This window comes from Gymnogyps californianus, chromosome 3 (assembly GCF_018139145.2).
Source record: "Gymnogyps californianus isolate 813 chromosome 3, ASM1813914v2, whole genome shotgun sequence".
In the NCBI taxonomy this organism is placed as follows: Eukaryota; Metazoa; Chordata; class Aves; order Accipitriformes; family Cathartidae; genus Gymnogyps; species Gymnogyps californianus.
In genome coordinates this window covers 115,757,314-115,774,967 of record NC_059473.1, presented here as the reverse complement: position 1 = coordinate 115,774,967, position 17,654 = coordinate 115,757,314, and the positions used below count along the sequence as shown (strand labels likewise).

Genomic DNA, 17,654 nt, shown 5'->3' with positions numbered 1-17,654 from the left:
TGAAAGCAATATTTTTGACATGAAAGAGGAGAAATTTTCATTGCCGCAGGGGAACTATGGCTCTGAGAGTTGAGGATGTATTTGCACAGAGTGACTGACAGCTGAACTGAATGATGACCGAGACAAGGAATACTGAATTCTAGCACCCTTTATTACACAAAACAACATTGCAGCAATTATTGTTTATGCTATTGATATTGCTATAATTGTACACAAACAGTGCTCAACACTTACAGAAAATGTGAATGGATACCACAGCAACCCCTTTGCACACTAAGTGACCTGGCCACCTTCTGACCATCAGCAGCTCAGCTCAGCAACCCCAGGGACATCACGCTCCTACGCATCACCCACGGTGACCAGAGTGCACCCACGCTGATGACAGTGGGAAACCGTCACTGATCCGGACCCAGGGCCACAGGTATAACTTCTCTGCCTTCGGCATACAGCAAAGGCAAGGTCCTTTACTCCGATCTGTTTGTGGTCAGATCCACTCCTCCACAGTTTTGGGGTTAATTTTCCACAAATTTGGGGATGTTTTCTGGTCTAGATGTCCCACAGGTCACCCGGCGAGATAGTTCTCGATTTAGTTTGTGACAACCATCAGTCTCCAGCTAGGTTCCCTTTTACTGTTAGTTTTGACCACTTACCTTAAAGGTCAACAGTTTCTTCCCTTTTTTGTTACACTAATTGCCTTAAAGCTGCATTTTATACATTAGCTTCTGGCAGACTTCAGCTGTCCAGGGAAGGCTATGCAAAATCCTCCACAGAGGAGACAGGGTGTATTGCGTTTGCATGGCAAGTGAGGGAGCTGCAGGGGTGGCTTCTGTGAGAAGCTGCCAGAAGCTTCCCCTATGTCCGATAAAGCCAATGCCAGCCGGCTCCAAAACAGACTCGCCGCTGGCCAAGGCCAAGCCCATCAGCGACGGTGGTAGTGCCTCTGGGATAACACATTTAAGGAGGGGGAAAAAACCTGTGCAACTGCAATTGCAGCCAGAGAGAGGAGTGAGAAGATGTGAGAGAAACAACTCTGCAGACACCAAGGTCAGTGAAAAGGAGGGGGAGGAGGTGCTCCGGGCACCGGAGCAGAGATTCCCCTGCAGCCCATGGTGAAGACCATGGTGAGGCAGGCTGTCCCCCTGCAGCCCATGGAGGTCCATGGTGGAGCAGATATCCACCTGCAGCCCGTGGAGGACCCCACGCCGGAGCAGGTGGATGCCCAAAGGAGGCTGTGGCCCCATAGAGATCCCATGCTGGAGCAGGTTCCTGGCAGGACCTGTGGACCTGTGGAGCGAGAGGAGCCCACACTGGAGCAGGTTGGCTGGCAGGACTTGTGACCCCATGGGGGACCCACGCTGGAGCAGTCTGTTCCTGAAGGACTGCACCCCGTGGAAGGGACCCACACTGAAGCAGTTTGTGAAGAACTGCAGCCCGTGGGAAGGACTCACATTGGAGAAGTCCGTGGAGGACTGTCTCCTGTGGGAGGGACCCCACGCTGGAGCAGGGGAAGAGTATGAGGAATCCTCCCCCTGAGGAGGAAGGAGTGGCAGAAATAATGTGTGATGAACTGACTGCAACCCCCATTCCTCATCCCCCTGTGCTGCTGGGGGGGAGGAGGTAGAGAAAATCTGGAGTGAAGTTGAGCCTGGGAAGAAGGGGGGGGGGGGAAGGTGTTTAAGATTTAGTTTTTATTTCTCATTATCCTACTCTGATTTGATTGGTAATAAATTAAATTAATTTTCCCCAAGTCAAGTCTGTTTTGCCTCAGACAGTGATTGGTGAATGATTTCTCCCTGTCCTTGTCCCAGCCCATGAGCCTTTCATTATATTTTCTCTCCCTTGTCCAGCTGAGGAGGGGAGTGACAGAGTGGCTTTGGTGGGCACCTGGCATCCAGCCAGGGTCAACCCCACACACAGGGTGAAGAGAAGTAACTCTGAAACAATGAATTCCCACATGCTTTACCAGAACAGCACCAGTTATCCTACTGTCCCCTGAGAACCTGATAGTTAGGAGCTGACAGCCATCAAAATGGGGGGACCTAGGGACCTAAGTAGGAGCAGATTTAATCAGTAAAGCAAATGAACAGGTGACATGAATTATAGGTTCATAGTTAGGAGGGTAAACAGCTGAAAATGAGTTTCATCAGTATAAAGGTAGCAGCCTTTCTATTCAACCCGAGACTCTGAGAAGGCTTTGATTTCTATGCACAGCTGATGAAGGAGATTGTTGTTTGTGTGTGACTATAAAGGAAAAAGCACCAGAGGTAGAGGCTGAGCAAATGCACGATGGAGCTGAGTCTGGTACAGAGGTGAGTGTTTCATGGCTGCTAAACATAAATGGTCTTACCTAAAGCATTGAATAAATTAACTTTTCTGGTTTACCTTCCCTGCCTTTCTAGTGGTGACTAAAGAAATCTCATTTTGTAATTTCCAAGTCTGGACCTGTAGCTCTAAACTTAAGACTAGTTTAATATCTAGACAGGAACTTTCTAAGCACAGAAATTTGTTAGCAAGCTGTTGTCACAGCTGAAGCTGCTGCTAATACCTGTCTTCTCTTACAGATTGTTACTAATAGGCATATTAATCTCTGAAATATGGACCCAAGAGAGACCAGGTAATGCTGCTGTAAACTGCTTTCACATAACAATTTCCAGGCTTTTTCATAGCTGATATCTGTGTTTGTGTGTGTGTTTCAGAAGAGTCTGAAGCTCTTGTGGCAGCCATACTTGCACATTTTTCTGAGAAACTCCAAACATACTAGTGTCTACTTGGGGTGTAACTACTTATGGCCACTGTTTAGGTTTATGTACCATCATATTAAGCAAATGTTTCTACCTTCCCTCACTCTGGTAACAAGCACTGATGAATTAATAGGGCCTTTATTGTTGTTCTTGTTTTTTTGAGCCTAGTTATTGACCATACAATATGTAAGATCTTTTAAATACAGTAAAGATATCAGTGCTTTGCCTAAGAAGAAACTGTTTTCTTAACCAAAACTGCTGTCTGCTTTAAATTCTTCCTTACAAAACAGAGCTGGTAGCAATACAGAGCTGGTTCTCAGACCGTCTGCCCTACTCACTGCAGGTGCTGTGTAAACATGTTAGCATTTACCAAAGATCAAAGTAAAAAGATACTGGATGAGGTTTTATCCAGCTTGGAGCAATTATAGAGCTTCTGCAGTGAATCAAGTTGGTAGCTTGGAATATGGGCAGAATAAGGTCATGTTCGCCAGCATCTGTCTGATGTTCCCTAGTGTGACCACCTCTGACGTGGGAGTTGCATCTCTGGTTAACTTAAGGGTATAGTGCTGAACTCTCTAGGAAAAAGGATCCTCTCAGCCCTTGAAATGCACCATTACAACAAAAGGTCTCGTTGGCATTAGCTCACTATGCCATAGAAACTTCTGTTTGAAACAACAAATCCCAGTTTATTAGAAATGTGAAATAAAAAGTCGTCTCTGGTCTCTAGTCCTACATTTAGAACAGTTTGTACCTGCTTCCTACCTTTAAGAGGTTTGGCAGCCATAGCCTGGTTTATGCTGTGGTGGCAGCTTGGGACTTGAGCTTCTCAAGCCATCCTCTTTGCCCCTGTGTGGTCCCTTCCCAGCATGAGCCAACGTAGTACTGGTACTTGGGCACGTGAACAGGGTAGGCTGATGGGTAGCTGATGTGGCGGCTCCCCACCCAGACTTGGCTTCTGGCTCCTCTTGTGAATAGGTGTGTATGGGGTTTTTTGGGTTTGTGGTTTGTTTGTGGGTTTTTGTTGGTTGGGTTTTTTTGGTTTAGGGCTTGGGTTTTTCGCTCTTCCGGGGGGGGGGGGGGGGGGGATATGGACACGCACAACTTTCTTGTTCTGTTTTATTCCATTTAAGGTGTTCAGATTAGGGCAGCCAATTTAGTACTTTTTTGACCCTGTTCCAAAATCCTGTTTCCATGACTGGCTGTTGCAGGTAGCATTGCCAGCTGATTAGACACAGTTACTACTGGAATACTAATTTCAGGGCTGGCTTTTCTCCTGGAAGTATTGCCAGTTTAAAAAATAAACAAACAAAAAAACCAACCAAACAAAAAAACCTCAACCCTGACCAGAGATGCTGGAATATGACTGTCACAACACTGACTTTAAAGCAATCTGGGAAGTAACAGATTTCTGTTTGTATGTTACCTTTAATTGCCTACTTACTAGCCTTTCAATATGTTGAACACAGGACCCATGAGTTTGGAGTGCTTGGGGAACCTCTTGCGTATAACACTGAGTGCAGAATACTTTGAGGACAAATATTTATCTTTTTCTGTTGTTGGTAAGTTGATATAGCAGAACTTGGAGAGGGAATTACACATGGTAAAATGTTTAAAATTCTCTGAGGTCTTCCTATACTAGAATTCCTTGGATTATTCTAAGATCATAGAACTTAGTAGGGTTGGACCTCACTGTAAGTAAAGCCAAATGCTACCTTTATTTCTGTATAACCTATCCTGTAGACTTATTGTGTGATAAATTAGCAATGTCAAGTCTAATCATGGCTATCTCTGGACTCAAACTGAAATGCACATGGTAGTTTCTAGGTGTGTTAATGCTGGTGGATTTCCCTCCTGGTAAAAATGTTCCCCAGTAACAGCACATACTATTCTGCAAATTCACTGGTTGAAGCTGGCGCTACATTACTGATTTTGCACTAGCGGCTTTCCACCTTCTTTGCTTACAGCTAAGGGACTTGGTAGAGGCATATAAATTTGTAATGGCGTTTAAGAAAAATTAGCTGGGCCCTCTGGCTATGGGCTTAGTAGTCAACAAGTGGTGCATTCGAGTGAAAAGCACCACAGAGTGCCCTGGAAGGGCAGAGAGAGATAACTTTGGGGCTATAAATATCATCAGGTGTAAGATTATATGCACAAAATGTAAACTTAACCTTGAACTAGCTCTCTGTGCTAGTTAGCTGTCTAACTAGATAGAGTCCATGACATCCATAACATAATGTTCATCTTTCTAGAATGTTAGATTTGTGTAAAAACCTGCTTGATATATGTTCTTTGTTTAGGCATCTTCATCCATACACAAAGATACTCTTCAGCTGGGATATGTATAGCTTGAAACTATAAAGCAATTATTTTTGGAAGGAAAAAAAAAACCCAACCCTAAAACACAAAATGAAGAAGCCCAAAACCACAAAGACAGTTTTGTAGCCTAAAAAAATCCAAGCTAAGCTTTAGTGTGTTCGTCATCCTGGTAAGACCCCTGAAGAGACTCTGTTGGCCAGGCAGGCATCAGAGAGAAACACGGGCCTGTGCCAGCTGCAGATCAGACTCCTGATGTTGCTAGGCTGTCATCATCTGTCAATCCTGACAACTTTGACACTGATGACCTAACTGACTGTTCTGTGCTTACTGGGTTTTTTGCCCCTTTAGGATTTAATATCTTTCCATGTTGGTTATCTCCCCCTCCCACCCCCCCGCCCCACCTTCAGTCCTTGAGCTGCTAGTGTTCCCTGTCCCAGTCTGTCTGTAATCTTACCTTTCTAACTTTCTATAGACTTTGTTACAGCTCTCTTTCATCGTTTTGCAATTCTCTGAGCCCAGGGTAAGGAGCTGGGTCCTATTGGAGCACAGTCAGCTGAACCCTGGGGCAAGGACAAGTTGCTCGGGGAGTTTGCAGAGCAGGACTTATACTCACTAATACCACTCTTCACTAATTGCCTATAGATCAATCTGGCATAGCCTGGGAGCTAGATGAGGTCATGGCATCACAGTGTGGCTATACAGTAACTTACAGCAATTGGAGTAATATAGAGTTTCATGCTTCTGCACTAAGCTGCCATTCTCACTTAGAGGTAAGTCTATTATAGGCATTTTGACTACAGTACCATTGTAAGAGACCTTTATGTGAAAGATGACTAAATTACTGATAGGTATTAATTGAGATGTTGTAATGTCTTGAACTTCTGTTAGCAGAAAATTATTTAATTCTCCTCAAATGTATCCAGAGGTCTGAGAATATCCCATGGTATTGACATTTGAATGGCCTACAGATGAACACATGAAGAAGCGTATCACATATGCCCTTGAAGGGCAACTGTTTTCTCTTGGATAAGAATAGGGAATTCTGTCTGGCAGCTGTGTTGTGCTCTGCTCTAATATTTGGTGCCTGAGACACATTAGGGCAAAAGCTCAAAACCTTTGACTGCTTGTGTTGCTTGCACACTGCTACTATGTCATAAAACATAAGATCAGCTATATTTTAGGGAGCATATTTTTTGTCCAGTTCTGGGGCTATGCAAAAGGTGGAAGCTGCTCCCCAAAGTATTATGTTGCTATGTAGCTATACACCCATACGCATATAGCCTATGTAGTTAATCAAGTAGAAAGCAATAATGCTTCAGTATGGAGGAGCTCTTCTGCGCAGAGGCTAGTGGGTGGGTTTTGTAATTTATGTTTAGGTCACAAGGACAGGTGGTGCCTAACTAGGGAAGATCAGTCTAACAAGCAAGTGTTCCCTGTGTCCATGCAGAAAGATGTGTTCATAGTAACTATACAAATCAAAGCATCTCATACTCCTGATATGAAAAATGCGACAACTTATCTGAAAAGTGCAAGTTGCCATTATGGTCCATGGAGTCCGAGAGAGTTAGTATGTGAAAGTAACTACATGGAGGTAAGTACTGGAGGGACGTATGGGAAGATACTTAAAGTAAGATAAGGAGGTAAGCACTGGAAGATGCTCTCTTTGAGGCTGATCAGATGCTAGGAATGTGTATTGGAAACAGAATTTGAATGCCCCACCACGAACAGCTCACTAGTGAATGCACAGCATGCACCTTGAGTTTAGTGGTGCATTTATATTATGCTTATATAGCCTACTTGCCAGCATTAATATCCAATAAAGTTGTGAAATGATATTCAAAAGGTTAAGCTAATGGATTGAACTCACTGAATGTTGCCTCAATAAATATTTGAGATAACAGAAATGTATACTTTCTGAAGGAAGTTTCCCTACTGAATTTGCTGGGGAAAAATGCAGAGAGGGGAAAAAGGACTCCTCTTGGAAGAAGACATGGGAGTCAAGAACAGATTCCTGGCCTTAACTGGAAGTAGAAATGGGAAGATAGGTGGAAAACAAAAATAAGCTGAAATCAAGTGGACTATAGATAATGCACCATGCATGATGGCATCTTATGCCATAATTTTTTACTTGGCAGGAGGAAACCTCCCTCTAGGAAATGCTAGTCTCCCTTGAAAAAGACTTGTAGGGTGTTGAAGACAAGGAAATAAGTGCCATCAGCAAACCCCTTACAGAGGCTTTTTCCCTTCAGGTTTCTGTCAGGAGGGAGGTTCCACAGACTGTAAAAGACTTCATTCAAGATGAACCTGAGGACTGGACTCTTGACTTTCCAGAGGTGAAACTACAAGTTTTCTTCCTAGTAAAAGCTAGTGCTACTTCTGGCACAACCATCCTTCTATTCTATGTCCACACATTACAGAATGTCCTTTCAAAAAGCACTTAAGTAGGAAGAGCAGAACTTCTGTACCAGGTGGTTTTAGTATAGAGATTTTTATGTCATAAATAGACAGCTGTAGGCCATGTCTCCAAGGAAGAAATGGAAACTGATTTCTCAAAGTCCCTAGAACTTAAGTCCTCCCCAGGCAAGAGACTGTGCAACAAAAACTGTCTCTAAGCCCTCATGGCCCAGGAGTGAACTGTGGATAGGCTTTTTTCTTCTTGGACCCTGTATTTGCAATGCAGCAGTGCAGTTAATCTCTGATGCTCTTAATATGGAAAGTTTTCTGTATGTGTAAGGGGGGAAAGCTGGAGTGGTATCCCACTAGTAGTATTTAGAATAAGGCAACAAAACTGCTGGGCAGTTCAATACCATAAATCATTCAATATAGTAAATCTGTTACTTTGAACAGCATGTTTAAACTGTTGATGAATTTCTCTGGGTAGGCAAAAGCAGGAGAAGCCTCAATATGGCAAATAGTGTTTCATCAGCCAGAAGAAAAAAAGGCTCTGCTTGTGAGTGATGCTTGGAGTGCAGGCTATGGACTCAACACCACAGACACCAGGGTTCTGCTGCGAATACCATACACTGCTGCGCAAATTCAGCTGGTCGAGGTTGGTATGCTCATTCCAGCCCAGCAAGCTGCCAGGCTGTGTAGGTCTAACCAGAGCTATTCCTACAGGATCAGGGAATTACCTTTTCTGCAGTGAGATCAAGTACATTTTACAAACAGCGATGGATGATCCTGATGGTGGATACTGCTGTGGCATGTCCTGTAGGTGAGAAATGCAGTACCTTACTCCAATGCTTAAATGTACAGGGACCAACTTACAACTAGAGTAATGAGCTGACAGCTTTCATATCTTGTCCCTAAGATGGTGTGGACTACACTAACAAGACAATCATCTGGACTGTTCCAAAATACATTCAACTGCTCTCTGCTGGAGCGACTAGCTTTAAGGATGTCCTTGTTGAAGCTGGTGTGGATCTACACAAACTCTCTGCCAAAGAAATGGCTTCCAGGAAATATATATTATCGAATGACTTAAATGCAATTACAATGAAGATACCAATAGGTGCAGAAGGTGGCTATTACAAGGTTAGTGACTTACGTTAGGTACCAGGCAACAGACTTTCTGGTTGTGGTTTGTTTTTGTTTTGTTTTTTTTCTGGGGAGGAATAATTCTTCATCCCATTCCTTTCAAATGAAGGGTGGGGGTGAGGGGGAAGAAAGGGTATATTAAAAATTCCAAAACTCCTGACCAAAGATAGCTCTTGTAAGTGCCACTTTGTGAAGAATTTCTTTTCTTACAAGCACAGATGGACAGAATCCTACACAGAACTATTGATTTGTTTCCTTCCTCAGGTTAACACAGAGCTTTCATCTTTTAGTCCTGATGTCATACTCCTTGAAGACAGTCCGAACTGGACTGTAAAGCATGCATGGGTTCCGTTGTGTTTTACACAGACCATTTAAGAGAATGGGAACAACCCATTTGTCCACCAGCCCATATGATATTGGGATGGGCTGAGACTATACATCTAAATCTAGTTGCTTGGAGTGAATTGAATCCTGGGCAAATGTTGTAACAACTGAACTTCAAAGGAAGTTGCAGGAGGAGCCCTTTCACTGGTGAAGTAGTCCCCTGCTGCTTTGAAACTTGGGATTGGGGGACAATTTTCCGAAGGAAGTCTTCTGAGATAATCTAAACTCATAGGGATACAGCACATGCCACTTAAGCATTCATGATTCCTGAGCAGAGAAGGACAATTGTTTGGAGCTGTAGCTTTAGCTGGCCTTGAGATGCTACAATACAACTTTAATGTAAAATCATGTTATACTAAAGGGTGTTGATTTGAAATTCTAGACTTCTGTGAGCAGTGGACAGCATGGGGTAAAATACACCATCAACCTGTTCTTGGAACATCAGTGGGAAGATAACAAATGGGGACTAACCAAACATACTATCATCAAGGAAATAGAAACACCATTTGAACAAGTAGAACTTGCTATAACCAACAGTAAGTAGCCTAATGTTGAATTTACTGAGGGGTTTGGTACTGTTAAGAACTTAATGTTACTGTGTTCCTTTTCAGACTCAAATCTGAGTGCGAGGCTAATGAATGTGACAGTGGGAACATTCCTCCCAGATGTGGAGCTTGTGAACTTAACCATTGAGGGGGCAACTGTTGCTGTACCTGAAGCTGTTCAGCATGGATATCTAACATACGAGATCAGATATGCTAATGGAAGCAAAGCCTACATAACACAAGTCCCACTTGATGCGCCAAGCGTTAAGAAAGAGGTGTGTACGGAGACACTGCAGCATGCCATAGTACAGAAATGATGATATCACTTGGTGATTTTGATTTCCAAATATGATTTTCCTAGTACGTGAGAGCAGACATGAGAGCATACACCCTGAATGTCACGCTTGCATTCATAACCCATCCAACAAGTGAGACCTTCACTGTTCCAGTCATAATAGTGTCAGCTGTTAAAGATGCAGGTAAACAGTGGAACTTGGGCAAAACTGTACCAACCTGGCTGTGAACTCAGCTGTTAACTGGGCTAATTTGAGCTAGGGATACTGTTAGTCCTTAACAGCTCTATTAAACTCTGATGGCAGCTAGGATGCTGGCTGACTCTTGATTGTATTACAGTACTGCCCAGCGCAAGGGGATTTTGTGATGGGAGGAACCTTCATCTCATTATCACTCATGGAAATGTGGACCAAAACTGGCTACCCTTCATCTCAGACTGGCACCTGACCCCAGAGGCCGCACAGAAGTACAACTACAGCCTGAGGGACAATGGCACTCACCTGGCAATCTCTGTCCCTTTCCTCTCTTCCCATGTGAACTATGAGGTAAGGATGCCAGCATGTAGCAATTAAAAGGCGTGCTCTAGCTGTGAGATATGAACAGGATACACTATGTCCTTGAAGGTGAAATAAAACTTCCCTTTGAGATAGGCTTCAAAGGATTAATGGAGGACTATTTTCTGCCCTTGGAAGAACACTTTAATTTCCCTTGGTTAATGTTGGCAGAAGTAGGCAAGAAGAAAACATTCTGCAAGCACTTTAAGGCTGAGCTATCTTTAATGGCAACTGTACGTGCAATGGAGTTCGTACTGCACTCTATTGCAAAATGACTGGAAAAGCTCATTGTGTGAGCTTCTAGATTAAAAAAAAACTTTATTGTGGATTTGACTTTGATCAAGCACCATTATCTTTGGCTTGTCATAACCTGCCTTCTTAGTTTTTGAATACTTTAGTTGAACAGTGTGTCTTTATTCCCTTGTTTAACCTGTGATTGTCATCTCTAGGATTTTCATACCTCTGGAATAAAGGCTTCACTCCACTTAACCTTGAAGGATGGCATCACCTTGGCTAGCAGGAGGGACTTCTCAGTTTCCTGCAAATTTTCACCTTCAGAGCTAATACGTAATAACATGTTGGGGATTAGCTGTTAATGCTCTTTGAGTTGCATAACTAAGCCACACCAGCCCATGCAGTCTGGATGGAGTCCTGGAGTGACTATCTTGTCTAGTACAGGAGGCGGGAAACTCCACTTCCCCTCATGCCTCCAAAATCATAAAGCTTTTTTAAAGGGTTTTTGTGGTTGGTTTGGGGATTGAATGGGGGTTTTTTTGGTGGGGTGGGGGGAGGATCATCATATAAATTAGTCATTCTAAAGCTACTCATCAGTATTGAATGTACTGAAGAACTTGGCTAGGAAAATCCTTTTGGGAGAGGGGGAGAGTTCCTAGGAGAAGGCTAAGTGAAATCACCAGCTTCGTCCATGTAGTTCTTCTGGCAGTTAGCTTGAAGAAAATCAGGTGTTAGTACTGAAGAGAGTCTTGCTCAAAACTTAATCCTTGTGAGGAATTCTTGTGCCAAAAAACTTGCTAGCAAATCCATAGAGAACCTCTTTGTTGTTCTAGGCTACAAAATAAAGGAGTTTGAGTCCTGATTTGTATGAAAATGTATTTTTCTTTTTCAGAGTGCCTGCCCAATGGCACTGTGGTTATTACCGCAGTAAAATTGGTAGGAGTTGCAGACCTGGACACCAGCCTGCTTATCTTGAGGGACAGACGGTGCAAACCCAGTCTAGTAACAGAGAAGACTGCAACCTTCAAGTTCAATGTGAACACTTGTGGAACAAGTAGAAAGGTAAGGGTTTAGTTACATGAAGTTTACTCTGCATTGGGGTAGGGTTATTACTAGAACTGGCAGAGGCTCAGAGTTGAGCAGAAGCTGCAAGAAGGTCACAGCTGACTTTGTTAAGTAGTTTGTCAACACTCTTTTTCTGATGATACTAAATTCAGTTGGGCAGAAGTTATTATTTGGTAAAAATAGTTTTCAAGGTCAGAAGTGCTTTCTGAAACTAGCCTTCAGTCTGACACCTCTGAATTGTTTAGTAATGGACTTGAAAGTGAGTTTATGCTGTTGAGATATACTCATATGCCTTGCACAAGCTGGTTAGGTGTTGCTAATGACTGCCTGGCCCAAGACTAGAGCGGGTCCTGTTCCTGCCACCTACACACTGCATAAATAGAAAACAGACAAAATAACAAAGGATGAGATCATGCTCAAATTCAGGTCACCACAAATGCAGCTTGCTTCTGCAAGTGTTGCATCTCATGCTATACACTGATTCTGTCAACAGAAACAACTGATCTCTTTCTCAGGCCCAGTGCACTCCCTTTCTGGGGTGTTATGTCATATTCAAGGTATTGTTAGCTAAAACTGTTTCTTCTTGACTATGGCATAGCTGTCGGCTTTAGTTCAGTAGGCATAGGGCTGTTGGCCAGTAATTTCTGGCCATTCCTAAGTGTACTCTGCTCAGTGCAATTTGCCAGTCAAGTGAAGGGATGTGGATATTGTGTCAAAACCAAAGTAAACTCCAATGTAACTGTCCTGTTTGTAATGCTGTGTATCTTTCAGTTCAATAGCACAACTATGAGATATGAAAATGATGTACTCTATTTCAGACCTGGCAATGATACACCAGTATACCAGTAAGTGTCATTCCCTAGAAGAAGGCTGTCCAAGGTATTTTGGTTTCTAAAAATCTAATGCTAAACCTCTTCCCTCAGACTGAAATTTGTATGCTGGTACGCAATCAAGCAGACTGTTAATGTCCAATATGAATCTAAGAAGAACCCACCACCCAGTATTAAGCCAGGGTTTGGCTCTCTTGCTCTTTCATTGAAGCTTTTCAAAGGTAACATTTATGATTAGGCTCCATAGAATCACTGAACGGTTGAGGTTGGAAGGGACCTCTGAGGGTCGTCTTGTCCGTACTCTGTTCAAGCAGGGCCACCTAGAACAGGTTGCCCAGTACCACGCCTGGATGACTTTTGAATATCTCCAAAGATGAAGTGGAAACCTCTTTAAGGCCTCTAACAGCGGTTTTCCATTCCAGAGTGCAACATAAATGGTCAAGTATCTGTAGTGGATCAGACTTAGCATCACTGACATATGTGTGGTTTTCCTGCTTGGTTTGGGCATGCTAAAAGTTTTATGTAGTGGATGTGATGTCAGCTTCTCTCTCCTATCAGCTCCCTAAGTGTTGCTAAGCAGAGTTAGCACTGACCAAAATAATCACAACCTGTGTCAGAGAAGGAAGCTACGTGCAATACTGCTGTAAAATTGTAACTACCCTAGCAGAGGGGGCTAACTGAAGCCTGAACCAAACCCTCGCCCTGACTGGGGTGGCCCTGATGAATTTTTTACTTCTCCCCTGCCCTCCAGTACCTTTATAGAGGCAGTTTTGAATGAGCATCTTGCTCCAATGGATTTTTGCAGAAGGAGGAGTGTCTCACCTCTGGATCCTCAGAGCCAAGGAATGCAGTTCAGATCTTTGCTTTCATTGCCAGTTCTTACTTTTCTGTCATCCTATCCCCATTTGTTGACATTCATACACTCTCCCAGATCTTAGTATTACTGTGCCAGAGTAAATGGTGTTGAAAAGAAGAGTGAAGCAGAAAGTTTGTGAATACTTACTCTGTAAAAAGGAAACTAACATCAATACTATCTTCTAGAGAAATCCTATTCAGAGCCCTACCAGGAATCAGAATATCCTGTGGTAAAATACCTGAGGGAGGCACTGTATTTTGAAGCTGAACTGCTCCAGCCTAAAGATGTGAGACTGGAACTAAACCTGGATGACTGTTGGGCTACGAACTCCCAAAGCCAGGACAGCCTTCCACAGTGGCCCATCCTTATAAACGGGTAAGGAGGGCTTCCCTCCTGTATTTGGTAACTCTTCAGCACAAGGCCCCTTACCTTAGGTGGGAGGAAAGGGGAAGAGGACACAAGTCAGCTTGGATGCATTGTTTTGTCCTGATGGGCAATTGCTGCTAGACTATGGACCGCATGTCGGTGTCAGCACAGTGGCTATGCCTTCTGGTGGCAGCAGATCATGGGAGTGGCCAGAAGTGCTTCTAGCTAACAGCTTCCAGCTGGAAAGAAAGAACAAGAAGTAACCCTGACTGTGGCCAAAGGCAGGGATCATGAATGGCGGAGGCTCTATCTATACCCTTACGGCCCAAGGAAAACAGAGAGGGAAGCTCCTCTGTATTTCACCTACTTGCTTTGTTTAAATATCTGGTTGAAGTGATGAAGTTAAATACATTTTCTTTCACTTTCCCAAAAAGGTGTGAAAACAGCAAAGACTCCTACAGAACTGTCCTACACAAAGTTAATTATAGCCTCAGAGTAAAACTTCCTCAGCACCTAAAGAGATTTGAAGTGAGGATGTTCACCTTTGTACAAGGCACAACTCTGTTACAAGAGCAGGTGAGATGTCTCCATGGTCTGTCATGTGCTGTCGGCAGTCCCGATATATGAGGCTGGAGCGGTGCATGCAGCAAATGCTGTGTAAGGTCTCAGCTGGCCAGGTGCTGCCTGGGGCTATTAGCCACCTCCTTAAAGGCATAACACTATAAGAGTAGTGAAGACTAGCCCCTTAGCAGTGTTGAGTTCATCTCCTCTGGGGTCAGTACACATATTGGACGTTTGCCAAATAAGACTCCCCTACACATAATATATTCTTGTCTTGTAGCTGTATTTCCACTGCAGTGTGGTGATCTGCAGCACTATGCAACAGCCTTCAGGCTTTCTTTGTCCAAGGAGATGCAATCCTGGGAAACACAGACTTGGTAAGAGAACGGGCACTTCTCAAGTCATTCCTGAATCTTTGCTCAGCAATATGGCACGTGCTCTCACGAGCTGTCAGATCACAGACTGCTAGTTCTAGCGTGTGCTGTACAGAAAATTAAAACCTGAAATGTCTCACTAGACCGCAGTGCAGAATCGCATCCGCATGGGCAAGTGTCATCAGGAGCAGTGCTTGTTAGGAAGGAAAACAACTAGCAGAGGTTGGTGTCAATCTTAAATTACACTACTGAAATACCAAGCATACTGCTGTTGTAACATAACAGACTTCTGTGTGCCTCTCTTCTCCCTGTAGGTGAATACGCTGACTTCTGACAGAGACTAAACAAGAACTATTTAGTTTTATGAAGTTGCAGTTAGGTGGCCTAAGCAAGCACAGCCTGCACAGACTTACAAGTAAAGACATCTTGAAAGTATCTACTGGGAAAATATATTTATGGTGTCTACTGGGAAAAGGGTCAGCTAACCAGTATGGATGTATCTTTGTCTTCAAGTTAAATAGCGTATTGCTCTCTTGTGTTCCTCTACGGTGTTGAACTCTTAGTCTTTTGTGTGACTTGCATCTGACCTAGTCTGCTCACCTAATGTGTCCAAAACTTGTGTCTAGTCACTTTGCAGTTGGAGGCATCTGTTTTGGGGTAGGGGGAGGAAGGTGGCAACAGGTGTGAAGTCAATTGTAAATCACTTTGAGGTTTTTTAAAGCTTCAGTATGAACAAAGGATTGCAGGGAGCTTAATGTCAGTAAGAGAAAGTGTTTTTCGAATCAAGATGGGAACAAACCTACTTGATCCTGTAGTGGCTATTGACAGAAAAGCTGTAAACTGTGGATCTCACAGGAGCGTTGTGGCTCTGCAATGTCAAGTTGCCTTCCCTAGGTGGGAGGAAATTGCTCACAGGTAGCATCAGTGACTGCTTAGCTGAGTAAGCTGTCAGCCTAAATGAAAAAAGCTTTTAGTGAAGACTTGTAGTACTAGTAGTAGTAGTATTGATAATACATGGACTCTATCCACGTATATCCAAGTGTTAAGGATTCTTCCTCACTAGAGAACATGATGCTTGGGAGCTCCTGTCAGATTATCCTGTCTCTCTTTTCTCTCTCTCTCTCCTTTTTTTTTTTTTAATGGGAGGAAAATTTCTTGATTTCTTCTTGGCCTCTGAACAGTGATGTGAAAACAGTTCAGTTTCAATATTGTATTTTCCTGTTCTAAGGAAAGCTATTCCTTAGCATGAATCGTTATCCCTTAGGGCTGAAGATACAATAATGGGTGTCTGCTTTTTTAACTTTATATTAAATGGAATTATACTACAGGGAATTTCTGTGAAGGCTAACTTGAGCAAGAAACTATTTTACGAATCTATTTGCACTTTGTGAAAGAGCATGGTGTCTAAAAGATTGTAGCTCTGTTGCTACAATACCTGTACAGAAATCCCACTAAAAAGTTTGTGCTATGATTACAAGCTCATGTTCCTAAGTCTTGTCTGTCTTTCAGTTGCCTGCTAAGCATATCTGTAGTAGGTGTCTTCTACTGTCACTTCTGGAAAAATCTGTGTGGGTGTCATGATGAGGGGCATGTCAAGTCCCTAGCTGTGCATCAAAACTGTTTTCCAATAAAGGAGGCTACTGTGCTAAAGGAGTCTTATTTTGTTACTCCTGTGGTAGGTGAAGACTAAAGCCATGGAGCTCTGATATTGAGGAATGAGATGTAAATATGTCAGCATGGGAATAAAAGGGAAATGCAGAACATATAAGCCTGACAGCAGACTTGATAAGTCAGTGACTTCATGCTTAGTGCTTTCCCCTACATTAACCCAGTGGGTTAAGTACTAGCTATTCCTCAGTCTGCAGGCACAATCTATTGAGAAACCAAAACACACCTACAATATGCTGCCAGGGTTTTGCACCTAACAGAACACAAGTATGGGCACTTTAAGTGGTATGGTGACTTCCCTGTGTGTCTTGCATCACGCTGTCCCCCAAGAAATGAGACTGTTATGCAGTGTTTTCTCCAGATAGGTGAGTGGCAATCTTGATCTGTCATGACAGTGCTCTACCAGCACAGCATAGGCTGCCTTGCGTAGCCTGAGCCACCTTCTCCCCTCTTACAGCTGGGGCGGGGAGGAAAATGTAACAACTAGGGACTGCTGTGAGAGCCAAGCATGAGGTTGGGTGGCCTATTTCAGTACTGTTAACCCAGTCTCAGTTGTGGCTTCCTGGGTTTCTGATTCCTTTCTTCCAACCAAGACTCGAGAACAACATTACTTAGCAATAGAAATGTGGTATTTACAATCTTGTCCAAGGCACCTTCACTTCTTTTCATAAGATTAGTCAATATCTTGATTCTGTATCTGTTGATGGGGATTTAAGGGTTCTTGAAAAGCAAGACAATGCCCAGGTAAACTGTGGCTCTACTCTTCAGTTCTTCTAAAAGCTCTGCTTAGTGCCATTTTGCAAAACAAGAAGTGTTAATAGATAAGATGGTCCTTTACCTTTTTGATATGTGGGAAAATTCAAGGAGATTCCCCTCCATGGTAGGACTAGGATTTATATAAAGCTTCTTGTCAGATTTTCCAACAGCATGCGAGACACAAAAAATCCATTTGAATATCAGTAAAATCTTTTAAAGACATGACAGTAATACTCTCTCTACCTCAGAGGTGTCTGTTTATACTAAAATTCAGGAACTGCCTTCCTGGTTATATATATATAAAAAAGAAAAAAATCCTCTTCAAGTGTTGTATCAACACCTCTTTGCCTTTTAAGTGGATATTTTATGACCACATGCTTTTCCCCCTGGTATTTGGGATGTTATTTTTATATCCCTGTTAACACAAGTTGAAAGCAGATCAATCTTCTTTGTTTATGCTTAACGTCTTCTGCAATTTCAACAGGTGAATGATAAAAGTCTAAGGGAAAAGAGAAGTCTGGTGTGATTTGTTTTTATAGGAAAATAGGAACAATAACAGAAGTGTACTGCAGA

The 17,654-nt window shown here is 43.0% G+C and overlaps 1 protein-coding gene across 1 annotated transcript; it reads left to right on the top strand.

Annotated features, from left to right (window-relative positions):
* Window positions 1-2,235: 2,235 nt before the first annotated feature.
* LOC127014435 (uncharacterized) lies at window positions 2,236-16,297 on the top strand. The gene is made up of 22 exons (XM_050893823.1): window positions 2,236-2,309; window positions 2,562-2,614; window positions 4,208-4,300; window positions 5,700-5,827; window positions 6,505-6,648; window positions 7,307-7,390; window positions 7,939-8,106; window positions 8,175-8,271; window positions 8,368-8,591; window positions 9,361-9,514; window positions 9,590-9,798; window positions 9,885-10,002; window positions 10,157-10,362; window positions 10,821-10,938; window positions 11,498-11,667; window positions 12,442-12,515; window positions 12,594-12,721; window positions 13,542-13,731; window positions 14,157-14,298; window positions 14,564-14,660; window positions 14,801-14,879; window positions 14,972-16,297. The coding sequence occupies exons 1-21, from the start codon at window positions 2,287-2,289 to the stop codon at window positions 14,872-14,874; spliced, it is 2,694 nt and encodes an 897-aa protein (XP_050749780.1). The 5' UTR covers window positions 2,236-2,286; the 3' UTR covers window positions 14,875-14,879; window positions 14,972-16,297.
* The last annotated feature ends 1,357 nt before the right edge of the window (window positions 16,298-17,654 follow it).